Source organism: Triturus cristatus, chromosome 4_2 (genome assembly GCF_964204655.1).
Source record: "Triturus cristatus chromosome 4_2, aTriCri1.1, whole genome shotgun sequence".
Lineage (NCBI taxonomy): Eukaryota > Metazoa > Chordata > Amphibia > Caudata > Salamandridae > Triturus > Triturus cristatus.
Genome location: NC_140586.1, coordinates 697,878,141 through 697,904,187, shown reverse-complemented (window position 1 = coordinate 697,904,187; position 26,047 = coordinate 697,878,141). Strand labels below are relative to the sequence as shown.

General features: G+C 49.2%; 1 protein-coding gene across 4 annotated transcripts in view; it reads right to left on the bottom strand.

Annotated features, from left to right (window-relative positions):
- USP24 (ubiquitin specific peptidase 24) overlaps nt 1-26,047 on the bottom strand; it is a 2,082,369-nt gene that overhangs the window by 1,781,613 nt on the left and 274,709 nt on the right. For all 4 annotated transcript variants that reach the window (XM_085602520.1, XM_085602518.1, XM_085602517.1 and 1 more), the window contains exon 13: nt 20,552-20,659. In XM_085602520.1, coding sequence (XP_085458646.1) covers nt 20,552-20,659 — 108 coding nt within the window. The remainder of the gene's footprint in view (nt 1-20,551; nt 20,660-26,047) is intronic.

The following is a 26,047-nucleotide window of genomic DNA, read 5'->3' as shown; positions in this document are numbered from 1 at the left end:
TCACTACTGGGGTTTCTTGGCCTCTTAGTTTCCTACATCTGCCTGGTTAACTGCGCTAGATTACAGTTGTGGGTCCTGCAATGGAAGTTGAAGTTCTAGTCAGCTCAGTACTGAGGACATCTATCATATCCCTTTCGGATTTCAGAAGAGATGGCTCACAATTTGCAGTGGTGGCTGCTCAAGACCAATTAGTCTAGCATCAGATCCTTTCCTTTCCCCATCTTAAGCTGACTATGTTGACGAACAGGGTTGATGAGGACATCCAAGGAAGATGACGATCAGAGGGCTCTGGTCCTTGACTGAAGCCTGGATCCATATGTCTGGTTTATGCAGGCCAGTATGCCCTAAGGTTTTTCTGCTGTCCATCAAGGGGAGTCTGTTCTTGCAGACTTCACCACATCCTTGTGACACTGCAGCAAGCAGGGTGAATTGGAGTCCTGGGTCCTGTGCCAAGAGTCTCTGCACCTATGGAGTTAGTTGAAGGGTCATGGCATTTTCCTGGTCGCAAACTACTTGTGATCCTTGAATGCCAGAGGGGATGAGCTAAGCTGACGGAATCTGGTAGATAATGAATGGTGTCTACATTCCAAGGTGGCGAAGGACATCTTACAACAGTAGGGAAAAACCACTAGAAGATGAAGTTTGACTGAAATGGAACACAGGTCTCATGTATGCCTACGACGCCCCTGCCTCTGAGTTCTGAAAAAAATCAGGAGTGACAGAACCCAAGTCATCCTAGTTGCTCTGGATTGGGTCAGGAGAGTGGTACCAGAGCTTTTGGATATGGACACCTGTTCTCCGATCAAGCTTACAATTTGCCGTAGCAGTTGGCTCCATTTCTTCTGATGCCTGAAGTGGTGGATATCTTGCTCGCAGCTGGACAAACTTCCATGAAGTTCATTTATGCCAGACGCTGGGACAGATTTGTGGCCTGCTGTGAGATCAGCAAGATTGAACCTTTACAAACCAAGCTACCAGATGTTCTTTTGTTTATTTTGTCTTGGACCACCGAAGCCTTACACTTGGCAATTTTACAGGTTATTTATGGTCCCTTTCTGCGTTTGATGGAACCTCCTTACTTGTTTGAATTGCCTGTCGTGATGAGGTTTATAAAAGGCATGACGCATGTTTCCTCCCTAACCGTTTGTGATGCCACAGTGTGACTTTAATCTGTATTAACTTTTCTCCTGTGCACTCTTTTTGGACTGATGCATAGCTGCTTGCTATGTCTCTTGACTTTGAAGACTAGTTTCCTCAGCTTGTTGGGTGTGAGTGAGCATCAGGCAGTGTTGGTGCCACCACCCTTTTTTCCAGAAACATTGGTGTTGAGAACACAGACAACCTTCTCACCTAAAAGTGTGACTCTTTTCCACGTTATGCAATCTATCACCATGCCTTTGTTTTTTTGCCTAATCTATTGGACCCCAAAAGGGCTTTGAGCTTTCAATTTGAAAGTACCTAGGAATACTGTGTGGACGATCAACTCTTTGTGTAGTTTTCCGGAACAAAGAACGGAAAGGCTGTGCAGACTCTGTCAGCTTCTAGAAAGTCTGAGTCCGTTTCACCAAGGCCAAAGCGATTACTGCATTGGCATGTAGTGTGATTGTCCTAGATATCTGCCAGGCTGACATATGGGAGTCAGTTGTGTTCATGAAGCTTTGTTGCCTTGACAGCCAGGTTTGGTGGAAAAGGCATTCCACCTGTCCGATCATCCTAGACTTTTAGGTCTGAGCAAACTCTGCTTGGGAGCCCTGTTTTGCTATCTATTCTAACGAGAGTAATCTGCAGTTGGATGTATCCATCAGAAGAATACGTTGCCTTTGGTAATGCTCTTTCTGATGTATACTCTAACTACAGATTCCTCACTGCTGTGTCACCTCCTCGTTCTGTGAAGTGGCTTCTTTCTGACACCTAAAAAGGACCCAAGTTAGGAATCTACACACTGTTATGAACAATTATTCTCACTCCACATTTGAGGGCACGGAGGAGAATGAGCAAGAAAATTACATCATTGTGCTGGGTATGCGAGGCATCTGTGGCACTTACACAGAGTGGAACAGAGGTAGTGCAGAACTGCCTGGCTCCAACTAGTGGTGTGCAGGAGCATTGCTGAAATCTTTTTCATGATCTAGTCAGGCACCTGGGGAATACACTAAGGTGAGGAATCTGAAGTTAGTGTATCCACCAGAACGAGCATTACCAAAGGTAACTTATTGACTTGCAAGCGGAACTTTCTGAAATAGTATGTCATAAAATAATTGGTTCTTCTTGGGGAGTTTTAATTTTGTGGCATTCATTTGGCATTAATATTCAAGCCCCGTGGTTGTACCAGGCTTTCGAGTTGCTTAAATATCTGCTGTGTTCCTGCCAAAACAGTGAGCGAAGCCATTTGCTATGCCACATGTGTGCCGTATAGGACATCAGAGCCTTAAAGCATTCTGACTAAACCCTCCGGAGGCAAATTTGTGGTCACTTCTGCCAGCCAGTAATTAGTGTTTGTAATTGGCAGGAGTGATTGTGAAATTCTTCCAGCAGCAAACAATAGGCTCACCTGAATGGGCAAAGAAGACCATAGCTGCCAAAGTTTCAGATTGCTATGTGTGACATTTTCATAAATTCATTGTAATTATGAGTGACATTTCAACGACTGAGTGACACTTTTTCGTGAGCAAAATCAAGAAATGAGGGCGAGGGAAACTTATAAATATAAGAAATGGCACCCATTTGAGCAGCAAGAAACTCCAAGATCATCTTAAAACTGCTGCAAAGCACCAGAAATGGAAGGGCACTAATATAGTGCACAGAGCTACAGTGAGTTCTGTAACAAAACCGGCACACACTGACTGCAGTCAGCTGCTGATTTTATATTTATTATTGAATTGAACTTTATTTCGACATAAAAACATATCATAAAAGTAATACAAACATCAAAAAAAAGAAGAAAAAGGAACAGTTTGGCGAACACAGTATAAAAACCTACAGAAACAAAAATAAGATAATAACCAAGTTTTTAAAAACCAAAACAAGCAGAAACACATTACTGTAACAACTGTTTCCTTGCGGTTCTTATCCTCCAAGCCCAACCCAGAAATTTAGCCATACAGCAGGCAAAGAAGGGACGGGCATCTGAGCGCAATATGCGTAAAGCTTCCAAGTATGATCTTGTGCACAGACTCCTACATAAAGGCTTCAACCATCTCGACCTAGGCACAACATAGGCATGGCACTCAAACAACAGATGAGGTATGGACTCAACCCTTGAGTCACAAAAGGGGCAATAAGGAATAGTTTGGAATGGAGGTTTCCAAGTAGACGTTAGGAATCCTAAGGGAAGAACACCCACCCTGAATTTAAAGTATAATGCTCTGTCACCCGGGTTATGGATTGAGTCCAGGTAAGGTTCTCTGAAAGGGATCTCCTTAACTAGCAGAAACTGGGCAACAGATTTGCAATGATTAGGGTTACACAACCTCTCATTATCCACCCAAAGCCAGTAAGCCTTCTTTAACATTTGTTTTGAAGGTGCTGTTCTATTGACCCAAGCATCTCCTAAACCCAGCTCATAAAGAAGTCGCTTAACCTCCCTGAGCCAGATTACCTTATGCCAGCCAGATAAGGATAAGATTTCGCTTAGGGCAACTACATAACTACTCAATTCAGGGACATTCCATATCCTGGCCCATAATAAAAGGGGACGTAGCCTAGCTTGCTCACAAATTGGGCGTGTGCCTGCATCTAGCAAGAGGGGAATTGTAGGGGTGCTATGGGGTAACTTCATAAGATCTTTGTGGAAATTATTTTCGAGGTGGGTCAAGATGTCAACTCTCTGTGTGCCCCACAATTCCGCACCATACAATGCTGCACTCACCACCCTTGCCCTATAAATATCTAGTAGTGCCCCAATAGGTTTTAAAAATGAGGCACATTGTTCCTTGAGCAGGGCCCCTGTAATCCTCTTATGGGTCAGAAACACCTTTTGGTGGTGCGCCTTCCAACTCATATTGACACAGAGTCGAATGCCTAGGTAGTCAAATTCATTGACTCTATCAAGAGGAACAGAGTCCAAGGTGGGAGGAACAACAGTTTTCCTGGGAGGGTTAAGAACAAGGAATTTGGTCTTGCTAATGTTTATGGACAGGCCCTTGGTGTCACAAAAGGCCTTAAAGCTAGAAAGCAACTTTTGGATACCTACTGGTGACTTTGAGATTAGGAGGGTATCATCCGCAAAAAGGAGCGTAGGAACTTTCCTACCAGCCAAGGATGGTGCATCTGACGGCTGTTGAAGCAGATGCTCCACCACTCCGTTAACATAAAGAGAAAACAGAGTGGGGGCAAGCACACACCCCTGGCGGACGCCCCTATCTACGGGAATACGAGATGTTTTTTCCCATTGGGTACACCATCTAATCTGGGCAAAGTTGCTTTCATGAAACTTTATGAGCAAGGCCAACAAATAGGGAGGTATGCCCAACCTACCGAGGACATTCCACAATTGGACTCGTGGGACCAGGTCGAAGGCAGTTCGCAAGTCTATAAATACTAAATACAAGCTGCCCCCACCCAGCACAACCACTTTCCAATATATCATTAAGAGGCGAAACGTCTGCTCGATGGTACCCATCCCTGATCTGAAACCTGCCTGGAAATCTGACAAAACCTGGTTTTCTTCGACCCACTGCAAGATCCTGCCTAGTACCACTTTGCCCGCGACCTTTTGTGTTGAGTCAAGCAGGCTAATAGGGCGATAGTTAGCTGGGTCGTCCCGACAGCCTTTTTTAAAAATAGGGACGACCTCAGCACCCCTCCAAGAGTCAGGGAGAGAACCACCCAACACAGCCTCATTCAAAAGGGAGGCAATTAATCTACCCCACAGTGATGGATATTTCTTCAGCAGGTCGCCCGGAATTCCATCAGGTCCAGCAGCCTTATTGGATACAATACAGCTGATTGCCCTTTCAACTTCCTCAGTGCTGAAGGGGCAGGCATTAATGGAAATCTCGGCTGATAAGCTGGCAAGAAGACCCGTATTAAGATGGGGTACCCCGCATTGGACAGAGTACAGTTTGGAAAAGTGGGCAAACCAGACATCGCCAGGAATATTACAAGTAAACAGGAAATCAAGAGGTTTGTCCCTAGCTCTCAGCAGATCCCAAAACCCCTTGGAGTCTTTCCTGGTGCTTGCCTCCAGTAGATCCCACCAAAAACTGTATTCATGGGCCTCCTTCGCCTCTGCCACAACTTTTTTGTAGAGTTTCCTCGCCAATCTAATATTGCCTGGATCCTTGCTTTTCACTGCGGAAATGAGTTCCCCCTTAGCAACCCGACATTTAGAGGAATACCACTTATTTCTTGCCCTAGGAGCACCTTTCGCAGAAACCCTCACGCTGGTTTGGGGTATAATAAACAAATCACTTAACACCGCAATGGTTTCTGTGAATATTGGTAAAACAATTTGACTGGTAGCACCCAGGGCATCAAGGCGTGGCCCCACCGCTAGCATAGTGGTCCCTGCCTGTGCCATCCTTTCCTCGTCCGCTGCTACTTTAGCCCACTTTAGGCGCCTGCCACAGCACGAAGGAACAAGCTCATGAGAGGTTTTCCACTTGTGGGGAAACTTAATTGAGTTCCCAACCTGCCAGGGCGGAATCAATGTTAAGGAGAGAGGATTGTGGTCACTATCACAAGATGCTATAACCTCCATATCATAATGGAATGACCACAAATTATAATTCAACACAACATAATCTATTCTGGAGGAATGACCCATCCTGTTGAAGGTGTGCGCACCCAAAGGATCCGATTTAGATCGTCCGTTAGTTGGTCTTAGGTCATGTTCCATACAGAGTGCATTGATGTCTACCGCACTCTGAGACCATTTAGGAATCGGATCTAGGGTCAGGGTGGGAATACCTCTATTTGTGTCCTCATCCCAAGTGTCCAGGATATCCTCCCTAGCCAATGGTTCAAAACAGCAATTGAAGTCGCCTGCGAGGAGAACGTAAGAATCAATACTGCAGGCGGCTAGATCGCGGTTTAATCCTGTAGAGGATAGAGTAGATGACCCGCCCCTGGCCCCCCTTAAATAGAGGTTAAAAACTTCTAGCTTCCTACCCCCTGGGCATAATATGGTTATCCTCTGGAGATCGGGAGAATGCGTGGACTTTTGGCTTACACTTAAACCTAGTGCGATATTAACCCATATAAGAAGGCCACCCGACGGGCGACCTTTACATCCATGTTGTTGGGAAGCTGGGACGAAGTAGGTCGTAAAGCCCACTCTATGCCTAGGTTCGAGGCACCAGGTTTCCTGCAAAAGACAGATGTTATAAGGGGCCAAAAAGGCATTCCATTCAGGAATTTCAAAGTTGCGGGCGAGCCCTGCCACATTCCAGCTTATAATCTTTAGCAAGGGGTCGTCCGAGGTCAACTGCCTTAGAGGGTTGGCTAGTGTAACCAAATTGGACACAGGTCCTACCACCCCCGCAGCAGATCTAATTAACCTAGGCAGTGGCTCAGTCTGGTGGTGGTAGGGAGCCATTTCTACATCAGGCAACTTCCTAATTGGTGAAACATTCTGAATTGGAGGCAAGGGAATCATACAAGGTGGGTCCAGTCGTTCCGTTACGGCTTGGGAGTCAAAAATACATGACGTATTCAAACCCGCCTCTATAGGTAAAACACAATACATTCCCTCTAGGCTTGGAGAGCTAGCAACAGAAGGTTCAATCAACACAGGAAAAGATTCATTGTGCCCTAAAACCTGTGGTAGAGGAACTTGGGGAGCAGGTTGGCATGCGAGTCAATCTACCTCCTCAAGACCAGCAAACCTATTCGAGGTTGGGAAGCCATTCCAGTTTATGGGGGAATCTTGGAATTTTTTGGGATGACTCCTCCAATTGTGGTGATGTACTAGAGACCAGTCCTCTTCCCGTGTATTTCTAGGACGCGGTGGATAAAAAAAAGGACAATGGCCTAGGTATAACAAGAGAACCTTCGCTAATAGGCCAGGAGCAGATGTGGTGTGCCGTATGAGGGTCCTCAAAGGTCACCACTATACAATCCCCGGGACTAGATTTCCTTGTAGGGCCCACCCAGGGGATTCTACGTACCATCAAGATTCTGCTTCTCTGTCCATTGGGAATTGGTCTATTCACATTGAGCCAATGCATTATCTTATTCTTCAGAGACCAGTGGTTCTCGTGTTGGCCGTTTCCCATCTGAGGGACACCCGTCAACACAACCACATAATCATTGGCCTCTGGAGGGAGATCAATGTAACCCCCTCTAAAATTATTCTTGACAGGAGTGCTCTGGGTTGGATGGAACGCCACCTCACTGGGAGGGGGTCTATGCGGTGCACCTGCATTGGGTTTGAATAATAGTTGAGGGGTGGGGCGCTTGGGAGCCTTAAGTATGGGGGCGGTGGAACTATGATCCACACCCACAGTCCCCAATGTAGGAACCGATCGTGCATTAGCTGGTACTGGAGGGGAGGAATGCGGGACTTGAAACAAGGGGTGATGGCTCAGCAGCAGGAAAGCCCTGATTTTCTAGACTTCTCAGGCCGAGAGTGGCCAGAGCAATAATGCTCTTTTCCATCTCAAGCAAATTATTCTCAATGCGTGAGAGTCTAAGATCAAGGGGGGAAAGAAGTTTCTTAAGAGTTTCCCAAACTAAACCTATAAATTCCCCTTCATTCCTTTCCTCACTCTCTGCATGTAAGCCCTCATCCTCTGCCAAAGTGGCCGTAGGGGCAGTCGAAAAAGCAGAAACTGTCCCCTCTTTAACTCCCTCATAATGTGGTTGTTCCCTGAACACACACCCTCCTATGGGATTAGAAACCGGAACGCTAGTCAAATTCAGATGTTGTGCAACCGCAATTTTAGCCTTCTTACGACAGTAAGCTGACCGAGAGGTGCATTTTCTTTTAGATTGATTATCTTTGCTAGTGGTGCACCTAGGTGAAAACATTGCTGGGATGGAAAAATTAGAACTAGCATCCTGCTTGAGAGGAATAGTAGGTAGATTCACTGCACTATCCTGAATCGATGGCTCTAAAGTAGAGGGTAGTGAAGGAAAAGACGGGGTATGGTGGACATCAACCTGTGTGACTACACAATGGGGGATAGCTGGACGCGCCGGAGTAACCGCAGTGGCTATATGGCCCAGGGAGGATTTTTTTGACAGATCGATTACCTGGGACAGTCTCCTAGCGGATGCCAATTCCAGGGAGACACGAGTCTGAAGTTTGGAAATTTCATGGTCTATAGCTGTGTTGGTGCGGGTGATAAAATCGTCCATAGGGCCATTGATTGGGAGACCGCCATTTGCGGCCTTACTACGTGTTAACCTGGTGGACATAGCTTAACAACCAGAACAAAGGCAACCCCCTGACTTAACTGTGGGGATACAGTGATAAATGGTTTAACAATTAGGCTCAAACACAGAAATGTTGAAAAAAGAACCGAAGAGGGTGGCCCCGACCAGACCTCGCAGACCTCGAACGGCCTCAAACGGCCCGCTCTTAGCCCGGTCTTCGCTCCGGGCGCGTTCCGCTGGCGCGGATAGGCGGGACTCTTAAATTACAAAGGCGTTGGGAAAGGGGGAGGGGCCGGGAAGAGGACACAGGTGTGCTGGATCGAACAACAGCGAGCACCCTGGTCCTCGCAGTCCCGGATCAGCGATGTTGTGCCTCCCAAGTGCCTCCCAAGTGCAAAGTCGGTAAGTTCAGCAGACCCAGGCAGGGACAAGCAGCAGCCACGAAGTATCCAAGAAATTAGTCCGGCGAGCGGAAGTGGAACACACATTTCCAGAGCTCCAGAAAACGCATACATTTACCTCTTGTTATTTTCCCAGTACAATTAAAGGCAACGTTTATGGCTTTTAACAATAGCTGGTAGTTGCCACTATGTGCACCCTATGAAATGTTCATCCTAATCTTTCCACATAAATAAAGGTGGAAACTAGGGGGGGCGTGGCCTGACGCCGATGTAGAAGGTCGAGGATTTCGGAGCTCCTCCGTGGCCCTCCCTCCGTTTGAATAGATCCTGTGCCATTGCGGGGGCCCGTAATCCCCTAACCTGACTGGGCATACCTGGTGACCAGGTGGGCGCTCCCTCGACGGTGGAGGCGACCCGGCGAAGGAACAAGGCTTGCTTCTTTACCCCGCCGCGTTTCTGCCTGGAGCTGCCGGTGAGGCCGCTGTCGCCTGCTGGGTGTTGGAGGCAGTGCTTCGCCTGGGGGAGCGGTACAAAAGTGGGTGGTGATGGACGGAGCATCAGAACCAATCAAACACTCACACCCAGTCAACAGATCTGGGTTTGATCCATCGCCGTTCTTTAGCCCACTCTGCCACCCCAGTTCAGACATGGCCATATGCAAATCAGTCTGACCCTGTGCCTCATGGGAACAGTCCAGCCCGAACTGCCAAGCCATGCCTTCCCTGGACCGGAAACAAGCTTCCTAGGACCGGTTTCTGGCATTTCAGCCGTCTTCAGCCAGGCTTGCTTGAATCCAGTGGCAAAGTGAGCAAGGGACTCACGTCTGAGCATACCCTGCCAACTTATGGCGAACAAAGCGGTACAAAAGGGGGTGGTGATGGACGGAGCATCAGAACCAATCAAACACTCACACCCAGTCAACAGATCTGGGTTTGATCCATCACCGTTCTTTAGCCCACTCTGCCACCCCAGTTCAGACATGGCCATATGCAAATCAGTCTGACCCTGTGCCTCATGGGAACAGTCCAGCCCGAACTGCCAAGCCATGCCTTCCCTGGACCGGAAACAAGCTTCCTAGGATCGGTTTCTGGCATTTCAGCCGTCTTCAGCCAGGCTTGCTTGAATCCAGTGGCAAAGTGAGCAAGGGACTCACGTCTGAGCATACCCTGCCAACTTATGGCGAACAAAGCGGTACAAAAGGGGGTGGTGATGGACGGAGCATCAGAACCAATCAAACACTCACACCCAGTCAACAGATCTGGGTTTGATCCATCACCGTTCTTTAGCCCACTCTGCCACCCCAGTTCAGACATGGCCATATGCAAATCAGTCTGACCCTGTGCCTCATGGGAACAGTCCAGCCCGAACTGCCAAGCCATGCCTTCCCTGGACCGGAAACAAGCTTCCTAGGACCGGTTTCTGGCATTTCAGCCGTCTTCAGCCAGGCTTGCTTGAATCCAGTGGCAAAGTGAGCAAGGGACTCACGTCTGAGCATACCCTGCCAACTTATGGCGAACAAAGCGGTACAAAAGGGGGTGGTGATGGACGGAGCATCAGAACCAATCAAACACTCACACCCAGTCAACAGATCTGGGTTTGATCCATCACCGTTCTTTAGCCCACTCTGCCACCCCAGTTCAGACATGGCCATATGCAAATCAGTCTGACCCTGTGCCTCATGGGAACAGTCCAGCCCGAACTGCCAAGCCATGCCTTCCCTGGACCGGAAACAAGCTTCCTAGGACCGGTTTCTGGCATTTCAGCCGTCTTCAGCCAGGCTTGCTTGAATCCAGTGGCAAAGTGAGCAAGGGACTCACGTCTGAGCATACCCTGCCAACTTATGGCGAACAAAGCGGTACAAAAGGGGGTGGTGATGGACGGAGCATCAGAACCAATCAAACACTCACACCCAGTCAACAGATCTGGGTTTGATCCATCACCGTTCTTTAGCCCACTCTGCCACCCCAGTTCAGACATGGCCATATGCAAATCAGTCTGACCCTGTGCCTCATGGGAACAGTCCAGCCCGAACTGCCAAGCCATGCCTTCTCTGGACCGGAAACAAGCTTCCTAGGACCGGTTTCTGGCATTTCAGCCGTCTTCAGCCAGGCTTGCTTGAATCCAGTGGCAAAGTGAGCAAGGGACTCACGTCTGAGCATACCCTGCCAACTTATGGCGAACAAAGCGGTACAAAAGGGGGTGGTGATGGACGGAGCATCAGAACCAATCAAACACTCACACCCAGTCAACAGATCTGGGTTTGATCCATCACCGTTCTTTAGCCCACTCTGCCACCCCAGTTCAGACATGGCCATATGCAAATCAGTCTGACCCTGTGCCTCATGGGAACAGTCCAGCCCGAACTGCCAAGCCATGCCTTCCCTGGACCGGAAACAAGCTTCCTAGGACCGGTTTCTGGCATTTCAGCCGTCTTCAGCCAGGCTTGCTTGAATCCAGTGGCAAAGTGAGCAAGGGACTCACGTCTGAGCATACCCTGCCAACTTATGGCGAACAAAGCGGTACAAAAGGGGGTGGTGATGGACGGAGCATCAGAACCAATCAAACACTCACACCCAGTCAACAGATCTGGGTTTGATCCATCACCGTTCTTTAGCCCACTCTGCCACCCCAGTTCAGACATGGCCATATGCAAATCAGTCTGACCCTGTGCCTCATGGGAACAGTCCAGCCCGAACTGCCAAGCCATGCCTTCCCTGGACCGGAAACAAGCTTCCTAGGACCGGTTTCTGGCATTTCAGCCGTCTTCAGCCAGGCTTGCTTGAATCCAGTGGCAAAGTGAGCAAGGGACTCACGTCTGAGCATACCCTGCCAACTTATGGCGAACAAAGCGGTACAAAAGGGGGTGGTGATTGACGGAGCATCAGAACCAATCAAACACTCACACCCAGTCAACAGATCTGGGTTTGATCCATCACCGTTCTTTATCCCACTCTGCCACCCCAGTTCAGACATGGCCATATGCAAATCAGTCTGACCCTGTGCCTCATGGGAACAGTCCAGCCCGAACTGCCAAGCCATGCCTTCCCTGGACCGGAAACAAGCTTCCTAGGACCGGTTTCTGGCATTTCAGCCGTCTTCAGCCAGGCTTGCTTGAATCCAGTGGCAAAGTGAGCAAAGGACTCACGTCTGAGCATACCCTGCCAACTTATGGCGAACAAAGCGGTACAAAAGGGGGTGGTGATGGACGGAGCATCAGAACCAATCAAACACTCACACCCAGTCAACAGATCTGGGTTTGATCCATCACCGTTCTTTAGCCCACTCTGCCACCCCAGTTCAGACATGGCCATATGCAAATCAGTCTGACCCTGTGCCTCATGGGAACAGTCCAGCCCGAACTGCCATGCCTTCCCTGGACCGGAAACAAGCTTCCTAGGACCGGTTTCTGGCATTTCAGCCGTCTTCAGCCAGGCTTGCTTGAATCCAGTGGCAAAGTGAGCAAGGGACTCACGTCTGAGCATACCCTGCCAACTTATGGCGAACAAAGCGGTACAAAAGGGGGTGGTGATGGACGGAGCATCAGAACCAATCAAACACTCACACCCAGTCAACAGATCTGGGAGCAGCAGAGGGCCTCGGTGCTGGCCCTGCAGCGGTGAATGGCAGAAAGCGAGCCTGCAGGGAGTGGGCTGAGCGGAGGGCTGCGATCGAGCGCTGCTGCTCCCTGGACCTAAGATGGCTGCCCGGAGCGGCCATTGAGGAGCAGACGGGAGGGCGCTCATGCATGGCCAACAGAGTGGAACCGCTACTTGTCTCCTGTTGCGGACCGGAGCGATGGTGGGCTCCAGCTGAAGTGGAGTGGGCCTGCTGGGCGGTTCCTGTGGCGGAGAGGCAGCCTTAATGGTGAGTGACTGTCCGGCCCACTGCCCCCGTTGATGCGGGATCCTGCTGTGGACGGCGAAGCTCGGCTGTGAGCCCTCTGGTACTGCTTGGAGTTGGGTCAGTGCACTGCTGCCCCTTTGGGTGGCCTCCCCTTGACTGGCCCTTGGGAGTGGTGGGCAGTACGAGTGTGTGGCTCCCGTGCAGTGGTTGCGAGCTCTGGTGGTGACGGCGGACATTAGAGGAGCAATAGGAGGTCCTGCCCTTGTTGCCTTGTGTTCGTCACCGGTGAGCAGGAGATACTCGATTGGAGTGGAGTCTTTGGGGCTCTACCCGTGGGCAGCTGGATCTCGGTGGCACGTTACTGCACCGAGGGTGACTTGTGGAGGCGTGGTGGGCAGGAGGACCTTCGCGAGTGGCTGGCTGACCCCTGAGTTGCATTGGCGGCACAGTGCTGCCCCCTTCCATCCTCTTAACTCTGACGACGGGGGTGCGGGAGCCGGTACCTGGTCTCCCCTGGCTTGTTTGACGCCAGCGTAGCTGCCCTGCTCATCCATGCTTTTTCCGGGGCTTACTCTTGCCGACCGGATTGGCTGCATTGCTTCATCGCTGCTGGAGCGGACGGCGTTTTGCGGCTGGTGGTGACTGGTGTGGACCTGGTTGAGCACCCGCGATGGGGCGAACATCAGGGAGACGGGGGTTCGCGATCCTCCAGGACGTAGAGGGGGGGCACCGGTCTGAGGACGAGGAGGTCGCGACACACACCCCCGGTGTGGAGACTCCGAGCGGCCCTTCTTTGGCAGATATCATGCAGGCCATCACGGCTTCCCGGGAGGCCCTCGAAACAAACATAGATACTATTGGAGTGGACCTCGCGTTGCTAAAGGATAATCATAGGATGTTGAAAGAGCGGGTGAAGGCGTCCGAGAAGACGCTGGAGGAGGTGCCAGATAAGGTGACTACTTTGCAGCAATCCTTGACGCAGATGGAGAACAGGGTGCGGATACTGGAGTTGCGAGCAGAGGACAGCGAAGGGCGCTCTCGTAGGAATAACCTCCGTATAGTGGGAGTTCCAGAGCGGGCGGAAGGAGCTGATGCAGTCCGGTACCTGGAGGGCTGGCTTCGATTGGAGGTTGCCCCGGAGGGCTTGTTCCCGTTTTTTGCCCTTGAAAGAGCCCACAGGGTTCCGCTAGGCCTCCTAAACTGGTAGCACCCCCGAGACCGATAGTGGCGAGATTGCTGCACTACGGAAACACAGACCACCTCCTGCAGCAGGCTCGAGAGAGAGGCAACGTCTACAAATCGATAACTCCAGGGTGATGCTTTTTCCGGATTACACACGGGAGGTTCAGAAACAGCGTGCCTCCTTTGTTGCTCTCAAGCGGAAATTGCGTCAACTTCACATTCCCTGTGCGATGCTCTTCCCGGCGCGGCTGCATGTGGTGGATGGCCCCAGCACCCTCTTTTTCACCACCCCGCAGGATGCGTGGCGCTGGCTGGAGACACAACAGGTGGGGCCGGAGCAGAGTTCGCCAGCGAGCGCTGCAGAGAGACGATCCCCTGACGCTGTGAGTCTGTCGAGGGCTCTACCGCTGCCAGACCGTCGACTTGAACGAGACAGAGCTATGCGGGCAGTGGTGGTGATCAGACAGGGTGGTACCAGGCCGGCTTCTGCTTCTTCTGGCCGAGCGCTGGAAGGCACTGGGTTCTCTCCGGATGTTATGTTATGTTATGTTATGCACTTTTGTATTGCGCACAGCTGCCCCAGCTAAGGGGCGTCCTGGCGCATGGCAGGCAAAGTGCAACAGAAAGCAGAAAACATAACACCAAAAAAGAACTAATTAAAAAGAAACGTTTTCAACGCCTTGCGAAAGGCCAAGAGGTCAGTCCGAAGCCGCAAGTCTACTGGGAGGGAATTCCAGAGTTCGGCCGCCCTCACCCTAAAAGAGCGACCACCCGACCGACACAACCTGTAACGGGGGACCAGCGCAAGCGCATGGCTTCCCGATCTCAAAACGCGGGAAGGAACATACCACGACAGGAGGTCAGCAAGAATTGGCGGACCAACTCCCCTCAAGATCTTAAACGCCAGACACAACACCTTGAACTGGATGCGTGATTTGATGGGGAGCCAGTGCAAGGATCTCAAGACGCCTGAAACAGAGCTCCTTCGGGGTAGGCCTACGATGGCTCTAGCCGCAGCGTTCTGCACTCGTTGAAGGCGGGTAGTCTCCGCCATATTGGCCCCTACCAAAAGCGAGCTGGCATAGTCCAGGCGAGATAATACCGTGGCCTGGACTATCAGCTGCCTGGTACCACGGTCAAAGAACTTAAGAATGGGCCTCAGCGACCGCAGGATGCCAAAACAACCGGCCGCGATTTTCTTCGAATGGCCCACGTAACTTAGAGCGGGATCCATCCATACTCCAAGATTCCTAAGTTCAGTGACCGGGAAAGGGGCCGGCCCCAGTTCAATGGGCCACCACTTGTCCCCCCACAGTTCCGCCTTCCTGCCAACGATCATGATCTCAGTTTTCTTCGCGTTGAGCTGGAGACAGTTGTTCTTCATCCAGCTTGCCACCGCCCTAAGTCCACTCTGAAACCTGGGGGCATCCCGATCTGCATCCCCGCTGATAGTCACCGCTAGCTGAGTATCGTCAGCATACGAGACCATAGTCATGTCCCATTGCTTGACGATCTCAGCCAGCGGTCTCACATACAGATTGAAAAGAGTGGGACTCAGCGAGGAGCCTTGCGGGACCCCCTGTCTCAGAGGGAGAAATTGGGACTGGTACGGAGGCTGCGCAACGCTAAAGAAACGATCGTTTAGGAAAGAGCGGAACCACTGGAGGGCAGAGCCACCCAGCCCGACCTCCTCCAGGCGATGCAACAGGATAGGATGGGACACGGTGTCGAACGCGGCGCTCAGATCTAATAAGACGAGCGCCGCTGTCTGCCCCGCATCCATCACTGTGCGTAGATGTTCGGCCATGGAGAGAAGGGCAGACTCCGTGCTGTGACCCGCACGGAAGCCATTTTGGGTGGGATCCAAGATGTTAAACTGGATGAGGTGGGCCGAGAGAACTTTGTTGACATAGGCCTCCATTACTTTGGTAGGCCAGGGAAGCAAAGAGATGGGCCGAAAATTTTCAGGCTTGTCTGGGTCCAATGAGGGCTTCTTAAGGATGGGAGAGACCACCGCCCGCTTCCAGCTACGGGGGACCGTGCCCGACTCCAACGAGATGTTAATCAGGGAGTGTATCACGGTCCGACCCACGAACGACTCATCTCTAAAGAGAGCCGAACTGAGAGGGTCGGCGGGGGACCCAGATTTCACCTGCTTTGCCAAGATGTTGAACCCTTCTAATGTCAACAGGGGAAGCGAGTGCAGGGCTGCGACTCCACAGATGGAAACTGGAGACTCAACTGGAGGTCCTGTGGAAGGAAAGGTCATATAGATGTTTTGGACCTTTTCCTGAAAGAACGCCGCAAGAGCCTCACAGTGAGCGGTAGAGCCCGTCGTAGGAGCATCGGGGCGCTTAGCTAGAAGATCCTTCATCAACTTGAAAATAGTTTGAGGGGTTAGAGCTGTGGCCTACTTCGGCCGTATAATACAAAGCCCGAGCACGGCACACAGCCCGATGGTATACTTTGACGGAGGCGAGATAGATAGCTTTTTTACCCGAGTCATACGCCTTCCGCCAAGCCCTCTCTGCACGCCTGCAACTGCCCTTGAGCGCACGTAGGGCACCATCGTACCATGGGCTAGATTCTCTGGCACTGGTCTTACAGGCAGTAAGTGGGATGAGCGCATCGAGCGCTTTAGAGATCCACGCGCAGAACCCATCGTAACCTGAATCAACGGTTACAAACGGCTCTAATGGCTCTGCCGCGAGGACACGGTGCAGATCTTCCAACCGTAATTTGCCCCAGTGCCGCCTTACAATCAACTTTGCAGGAGGGGTGACGATCCTACCTGACAAAGGGGTACTAATGGCGACCAAAGAATGGTCAGTCCAACCCAAGGGCGAAACGGCAGTGACAGAAGCATTTGTCAGATTGGTGAAGAAGGGATCCAGCGTATGGCCACAGATGTGGGTGGGCTGCTGAACAAGCTGCAGCAGCTGTAAGGCCTCCAAATCCATGAGAAGGCCGCTGACCGCGGGTAGGTCAGGTCTATCGAAATGGAGATTAAGGTCCCCCAGAATCGAAAAGTTGGGGCACCCCACCACCAAGGAGCTAACCACATCCGGGAAAGCGGCGCGAAACGCCGCCTCGCTCCCTGGGGGACGATAGACAACCATCCCCGAAAGCGAAAAGTGAGGAGTGACCAGAATCTTAAACAGCGCACTTTCACATCCCGCAATGGTCAGTGCGGTCCAGGAGCACGTAAGACTAGAACGAATAGCCAGGGCAATTCCCCCTCCCCTAGACGATCGATTAAGGGTACGGACTGTATAGTCCGGGGGGAACGCCAGATTAATAATGGCTGCGTCCTCGTCTTTCAACCATGTCTCGGTGATAGCCACAATGTCCGGGCTTGCATCCTGCAGCAGATCAAATACTGCCTGATAATGTGCCACCAAAGACCTCGCATTAAAACTGAAAATGCGGAGAGCATGCTCCGGGCGGGTGTAACGAGCGGCTGCCACCGGACATGCGGGAGCGATAGAAATAGCTTGCTCCAAAAACCACTGACAGCCAGCACAAAGATAGGGGCCGTCCAATGGATGAAGGAGGGGTAGACTACAGCCAGCAGTCCAACGCCCCAGGTCACGCAGGGTGTCACAAGAGGATGGCAGCACGAATGGGGATTCCAAACCTGAACTTCCAGTGGTAACCCCACAGACGGTGGACTTGTTTGGCTGAGCTCGGTTCGGATGACGGGGAAGGTTGCCCTCGTACTGCAGCCCAGGTTTGACTGTTGGAGGGGATTTTCCCCAATCTACATTTTGAAATTACTTTTCAGTTACTTTACACATTACTGTGCATGCTACTTTTTGGATTACTTTTAAAGTTACTTTTGCTAATTAGTGTGATATGCCTAGATATCACACAGGGACATTTCTTAGACAAAAGGTAAGTAATTCACTTTTAGTACACTTGCAGTTTTTCAATGTTTCATACAAACTCAAGAATGTTCAAGGAAAAGCAGTGAATGCAATCCTATGGAAGAAAATGAAGTTAACGGTTTGCAGGCAAGTACTTATTTCTGGGAGTTGGTATTCTGGAGTTTGAACCAGGGTTCCCGCAGGGTCGAGGATGCACTCTCCTTACACCCTCTGTGGCACTAGGGCAGCCGGGTGCTGAGGCCTAATGTTATCCAATGGGGGATAGGGGGCCCCTAGTTGGTTGCTGCTCACGAGCAGGCCACAAGTTTGTGGGAGCAAAGCTCCTGGTGTTATGCTCAGGGCAAGCGGGGATCCGAGTTGGCACAGAAGGTGCACCCGCAGCGGTGCCGGGGCAGCTGGGTGCAGGGTGCTGTTTTGGCAGCGGGTGCCCTGTTTTCACTGGAAGTTGCCGGTTTTGGATTGAAGGCTCAGCCCAGGAAGACTTCCGGGAGGAACAAACAGCTGGGCAGGTACATAGGAGGGCTTGGGCACGTAGGTGCACCTCGGGGTCTCTTCCCCAGGGCGCTTGGATGCAGGGGTGTCTTTTGAGGTCGGATTTCACCTTACTAGTCCACTCACAGTTGGGGGGGGGGGGGGGTCTCCGTGCAGAGGCTGCAGGCGACGTTGGGGAGTCCTGGAGGGGTCCACCCACGGTGGACTCTGATTCTGGAGCGCTGGGGGACCATGCAAGAACCGGTGGGCCACCCGGATTCGGGCCGTATGAGTCAGGTACAGTGGTGGTTCCAGGTGTCGGGTCTGTTTGTCATCAGCAGGCTTAGAGTCTGTCTTGGGAGTTTCTTTTGAACAGAGTTGCTGTTCACAGGAGATTTGGTCTTTGTTGAAGGCAGTCAGTCCTCCCGGGGGTTCTGGAGGTCGCTGGCTGCAGGACAAGGCAACTTTTGGCAAAGGATCTCTGGAAACTGCAGACGGGCCGGTAGGGCTAGGGCCAAGTTAGTTCTTCTCTGCAGTCTCCTCTGCTGGGTGCCTTCTTTCGTCCTTCTTCGTAGGTTGCTGGAATCCATCTTCTTGGTTCAGGGCTGCACACGAAATAATGTATTTAGGTGGTGTTTTAGGGGTCTCGAGGTCAGTTGCCAATGGGCTACTGACCTAAGGGTGTCTAACCCTTGGTGTGCTCACCCCACGTGGAGGATTGGGCACAATCCCTAATCCTGATGAGTGCCTGCTATCTGTAAGAGTGAGCTTCACCTCGCCTCCCCCACCTAAGGAGTGGGGTCGGCAGAGGTGTGCACACCTTCTCGGCTGTGCAAATTTTTCCCGCCTGTCTTCCCATCGAAAAGGAGGTGAGACTGAAAGGGGGCCTGCTCCTGAAAGCAGGGGAGGCTGGGGGTCATGTTACAAAGTCAGCAAGGCCTTTGAAGTTCCCTGCCACAGATGGCTCTTCCTGGCCTGGGGGAAGTGGGACCACCTCTGCCCAGGAAAGGCTTTGTTTCTGGGCTCAGGGAGCGAAGGCTCCCATCCCACGGGTCCAGAAACTTGTCTTGTGGTGACAGGGTGGTATTTACCAGTCAGGGAACCCACCAGAGGCTGGTCGTTTTTCAGGGGGGATCTCTAAGATGCACTCTGAGTTCATGGTATAATAAATCCCAAACTAGCATCAGTGTGGGTTTATTATGCTGAGAAGTTTGATACCAAACTTCCCAGTTTTCAGAAAAGCCATTATGGAGCTGTGGAGTTTGGAATAAACTCTCAGACCATATACTCTTTAAGGCATTACTGCACCTACAATATCTAAGAATGGTCTTGGACACTGTAGGGGTACAGGACTCATGCACCTGTACCCTCACCAGTGGCATAGTGCACCCAGCTAGAGGGGTGGCTCACCTACGCCATAGGCAGTGGGATGTAGGCATGGCACACGGGGATGTTTGACATGTCGACTCTTCACTTTGTTCTCCACCAAAACACTCAGCCTGCAATGGCAGTAAATGTGTCTGTGTATAAAGGTACAGGGCCTCTAAGGGTGTCACAATAAGTGCTGCAGCCTCAGAGGCCTTCCCTGGTCACAGTGCCCTTGGTAGCCATGGAACCTTTTACAAGGGACTTACATGTGGCCAGAGAGGTGGGGGTACAAAGGTACCGTTTTGGGAAAGGTCACGGGCCCTGGGAACCTGATTGGCAGGGACCCAGGGCACATTAAGTCAAAGTGCATCAGAAATCTAGCTAAAATGGGAGGGGGTTACTGCAAGAGAAACCCACTTTCCTACAGCCAGGCTCTGCAACCTAGGCTAGCGGTAACTGATGGACAATTCACAGGTTGTGTAGCACGTAGCCAGCAGACAACTGAGCAAACGGGAAACTCAGATCCATCCCCCTGATAAGCGCAGTGACACCACAATAGTCCAGGGAAATTGGCCCCAATAAAGCACACATGGCCAGAGGGGTATGCACATTCCCAAAATACCATAAAGTCAGATGCCACATGGAGTTAGGAACACACAGCCAATAAGGACAAGGCACACGCAGTGATCACATGCCCCTCATTCCACAGATCTGGACACATTGTGTCCTGGCAAGGTCGAGACCACCTGCATTTGTTATCAGGGACCTTTTATTTACGACTCCACAGACATGGCCAGGATTCTTTTACCAAACAAGGATCGTGGGATTCAGTTTTAAGACAACCAAAACTGTCAAAAACTCGCTTAGATTGACCGTACTTTGAGACGTCCTCAGACCCGTTGCCATAAACTGTACTCGCGGAAGAAGTGTTTAATTAAACCAACTATTTTGCAAAACACCTCGTCTTTTGTTTTTTTCAAGGTAAATTCATATTACAGTAACAGAGGTTTATCTGCCAATAACCTTTCCTCACTCTTATAAGACACAAATGTCAGGAAACAATTATTCTTGAGCACTTACCTTCTGAATAAGAACAAACAGATGGTTAAGTTGGTCAGAGCTAAACTTCACAGCAGCTGCAGCAATAATTGTATGTATGTTTTCAATCACTGTGGACGACTGCCCATACTATGGAAAAAATAAGTTAGAAGCTGGTTAAATACTTTCAATCTCAACTGACAAAAGACTCCCAAACACACAGGTGGCAGTTTAATTATTTTGGAATATGTATGATTCCTAGTATGTGTCATAGTTGCTAACAAAAAATGAGAACTTAGATCTGGAGAGCAACTAGCTATTGAACTTAGATTGGTTGTAAAATGTGCAAGTTTCAGCCAAACAATTTTCAACAGAACCATGTGCAAATGTGTGCATGATGTTAAATGTAAGGTTTGAGAGTTGCACATAAAAATTTGAAATTTTCTAAGTATCATGGCCAGAAGTCCTGAGCACCAAAGTTGTTCATGTCAAAGTGCCATGAAAAAAAAAACTAGATTTATTCTGCACCTAAAAAAATGCAAGACAATAGAGAAAGAAAAGGTCCGGTATCAAGAATTAAAAAGAAAGGTAATTTATTTCAAGGGGTTTCTTATTTGGGTCAGGTTGGACATGGGATACTTTTTGACCAGGATTAAGTGAATAAATTAATTTGTTCTTGGTTAGTAAATAATCAAATTTCCATGCAGGATTTACCAGCTGTAGTTATAAATACATTTTGCACTGACTGTCTTTGCATCCTGCACGCCTATTTAGCAATGCAAAAAGTTGAGTGAAATGCCAACCCTTTTTTCGACACATTGTTGGTGGCCACCTCAAGTATTTTTCTATGCACAGAGCACCTCAAACAAAAGACGCATACGTTACACCGAGTGCATATTGTGCCTTTTGATTTTAGGTCATAAGGGGCGAACCAATATTCATGCAGTGAATTAGTGCTAGGATGATAGGTTTAAGTAATATTTTAAAATGAGAAAATATGTTTTGTTGAAGCAATGGTCATACCATGCTGACCTTGCAGTTCCTGAAGTAGTCTATGCCAGTGGTTCCCAAACTTTTGACTCCTGAGGACCCCTATCGACTCACCACTGGAAGCCGGGGACCCCCAGCAATTTGTATGGTTGAATTTTCAAACATTAAAAGAGCAATTCGAAAAATATAAACACACATGCACACAAAACAAGTACTCTAATTACTAAGGATTTTAGTATTTTATATTGAAAGAGTTTGCAAAAAACAGAACATTTTAATGGGAAGGTTGGTGCTGCATCTCCGTGATTAAATTTTAAATGGTTAGTTTTATTTCGCAGTACAAGTCTCCTGCTCCTGGCAAATATTTTCAGAACAGTCCCCATACGGTGCACACCAAGTGCAGTTAGTGAGCCTGACCACTACAAAGGGGGCTTTGGGAGGCTCTCCCCCCCCCCACCCCCCCCCCCAAGAAAATGTAGGAAACAATGATGCATTCTACAACACATTTATCATTATATATTGAATTGTATTAGCTTTTAAAGAATAGTAAATGATGATCTTACTATGCACCAGGATACAACAATCTTTGTTGGGATTCTTCAATGATTCCCTTTTCACCATCCAACAGTGCCTCTCATCTCTCTAAGCCCCTCTGTCACATGCATTTCATTTGTTCTAATTTATAGCATCTCTCACACCATTGTAGGATGTCAGAGAACTTTACATCACACACATATAGAGACAATGAATCATACTTGTAAATCGGTGTAGAGAAAATGTTACAAAAGGTAAAGGGGACTACAAGGTGTGGGATTGACATGTCATTCATACTGGTAGGCATTTCTAAAGAGTGCTTGGTCTGGAAAAGCACAAACTCAGGATTCAGTACATAACTCAGTGGTTAGCGTTGACTAACAATAAAAATGTATTTCCTCCCAAATAAACTCCTTTAGCAGCATCAGGATAATGAAAGACTGGGAAAAAACATAAGTTACTAACTTGTAGCATGCAGTGTGTAAGCAGCTCTTTGATGACCGTTTATAGGTCACTATGCTAGATTGATTGTCTCTTATGAGCCGCAGAGTAACAAAAAAATCTGTGACAAAAGCAGTAACCCACTGACCTATGCACATAAAATACTGTTTTTTTAAATGCATGGTACACATTCTTTGCATCAGGCATATTAACCCTCGGTGCTACATTAGATAAGTCAAACCTGCCACTGGACAAAACTCTCATCTCTCTCCAGCAGGTACATTAATCACTGGTGTTATCTCGACACTGTTACTGTTGCTCGAAAACTGCTAATTCTACAAGGACATTTTCAGTGCTTTTAAAATTGCTGCCTGCGGACCCCCTGGGAAAGTGTCACGGACCCCTGGGGGTCCATGGACCCCAGTTTGGGAAACACTGGTCTATGCAAACAAACTGTGCATACACCCTTGTATCTGGGGGTCAGACTGAATGTTTTGAGACCTTTCCTGAGACTCTAGGGATTCTGTACGATTTCTTACTTATTTTGCTGCACACTTGAGACTTAGCATTGCACAGATTTTTGGCCATTATTATTCAGAATTTGATACCCTTCGTGGCAAATTGCTTCTTGTTAATGGAATGAGTTTATTGCTTCATGTGCATTTATTATTTCCGTATAGTACCTTTAAACTGTGTGATAAATCTTCATGGTTTTCTAATTTCTATTCTCGAACTCCCTTTTTGAGTCGGTCCTTTTTTAGGTCTCGCCTGAGCAAGCGCTTTAGCGCTGCTCTCGCGAGAGCTTTTGTAAACAGGGGATCTGGAAGTGCAAACTAGTGCTTTTCAGGCCTCCAAATACAGTGCATGTGCGCCGGGCGCGCGCACCATTTGGCAGCCTGCCTGATCACTTTCGCGGGCCGCTGAGGACATCAAAGCGGCCGCGAAAGTGAACACCATTTGCCACCCCCTCCCTTATCCCACTTCCTGCTTCTTAATGCTTGTTTTCTCTTCATTTACTTTGCTTTCAATCGCGGTATTCGTGCTTTGGTTGTAAACATCTTAAGCTGAAGGGCAGGTGCCCGGATTGCTTTAAAAGTAAAGAAATAGAAAAAAAAGTTTTTTCTATTTCTTTACTTTTGAAGCAATCCGGGCACCCGCCCTTTAGCATAAGATGTTTACAGCTAAAGCACGAGTGCCGCGATTGCATTCAAATGTGTGTTGTTAACCCTGCTGTACAGTAGGATCCAACAGCCATTATTTAGTTGAAGACCTGAACACCCTTTCCACTGTAGTTATCTCGGGGACACATGCCTGCACCCTCTAACCTCCAAAGTTGTTACAACAATACGCAGACACTTTTAGATGCAAGGCCGTCGTCTGTCCAGGCATATTGAACATCCCCCTGGGGGGGGGGGGGGGGGGGGGGGGAGGGTACCCTAGGGGTAGGAGTATGCAATGGTACGAGACAGCTCTTTCTGCTGTTTTATCTCTCCCTACAATCATGTGACGCAAGAATGCCAGGCGGTGTGCAGGTATGGCAGATGTTTCTGCCGCGCACAGGCATGACTACCGATCGAAGACAGATAACGGGCATTCCTTTCCTACCACCATACTGCTCAGTTCAAAATACATCTTGCAGGCGCACGTTCTGTCATATAATGCCACCAGATGCTTCAGCTCTCAACGCCTAGGAAATTATAACGGTTCACATCTAGTCATCCGTCCACCCGTGCATGCAGGCTGTCATCCGTCCACCCGTGCATGCAGGCTGTCATCCGTCCACCCGGGCATGCAGGCTGTCATCCGTCCACCCGGGCATGCAGGCTGTCATCCGTCCACCCGTGCATTCAGGCTGTCATCCATCCACCCGTGCTTGCATGCTGTCATCCGTCCACCCGTGCATGCATGCTGTCATCTGACCGCTCTGGCACAGACAAGCCCTTTCCATCTCTCTTGCTGTCTCTCACTGTGATTAATCTTTAAGAAAAATAAAAATCCTCACAGGAACATGTTGCCGCTAGTCCGAGGACCGCAGAGAGAGTTTAGCACCGATACACATTTTTCTGCAGGAAGGCATTGTATCTCCGGTCTAGTCTGCAGGGAGACTTTCCAGAGTGAGGACTTAAACATCCTTTCTAGCTCCACCCTTGGGCCTGGTGACCGCTTCCCACACATCCTCTGAAAGCTGCCCGAACACGTTTACTTGTCAACTTCGCTCCCAATTCAACCGAAAAATCTTCTTCAATTTCAAAAATAGCAGAATACACAGATGAATCGGACGTCCTCTCTGCCCACTATGTCGCATGTCACACAAGAAAGGAATAAGTGCATCCATTCCCTTCAACGTGGGATGATTATACAACACCGCACAAGCCCGTTGCTCAGGCGTCAAGCCTGGAATCCAGCAGCCTTCTCCAGGACAGTCAATGATCATACAGTCTTATGCACCGGGGCACTCAGTGCTGGGGTGCTAACTGAGGCATCTAACAATGAAAGCTGTGCATGTGGTAAACACACACACATAAACAAGTGCACATGCACACAGATATTAACACAAACACACACATACATACATACATACACATGTGCACGCGCACACACAGATATGCGCACACACATGCACACAAACATATGCATGTATGCACACACACAAGCACATATGCATACACATGTGCATGCACACACACACACAGATGTGCAGACACACACATCTTCCTTATTGACACTAGAGGTAGCTCTAGGGCAGGTATGTTCAGTGCTTAAAATGGAAAAATATAAATGCAAGTACTCTTTACCAGAGTCCCTGCTTGTTTATGAAAAGCGCCTGCACTCTTAAATTAAAAGTATTACATCTGTCATGAGAATTGCTGGTACTCTCCCTCTCAAAATACAAAAAAGCATTTGCAATGCAATAGGTCTCGCATTTGTGAGAGTTTAAGCCATTAGCTTTGCAAATGACAATGCCTTTTATTTATGTTTTAAAAACCAAACAATAAATGAAAGGCATTGTCATTTTCAATGCGAATAGCTCAAACTCACATAAATGCGAGACCTATTGCATTGCAAATGCTTGTTATTGATTGTAATTTGAAATGCTGTTTTGAATCTGGTCTCTAGGGACACATAGCCTCAAATTTTGAGGGCAATACTGATCCATGCAAATATTCGGGTGGACCACATTCATGCTGATTTTCTAAGGCCCTGTGCGCACACTATCTCAGAAAGATGTATTTGCTTTACCTCTGAAATCCACAACAGGTCTCATAATGTTGACATGGGGATGTGTATTGAAGTTCATTTGTCCAAGCTACATGGGTTTAAGCTGTTTACTGGGGATGTATAATCAAGTTACTCACTGTTCAAGCTACATGGGTTTACGCTGTTGCCCAGTCATCATCTTTGTTATGTCCTGAGGTTTTCTACCGGTCAGCAAGAGAACGTGTAACTAACAGTACTGCCTCATGGGTGAAAAATCAAATCTTCAATTAAATACATGCTGACAGCAAGACAATGCTATTGCAGAATGTACGATTGCATCTCTTAGAATCCGTAATTAGCTGTCAGGTCTCTGGA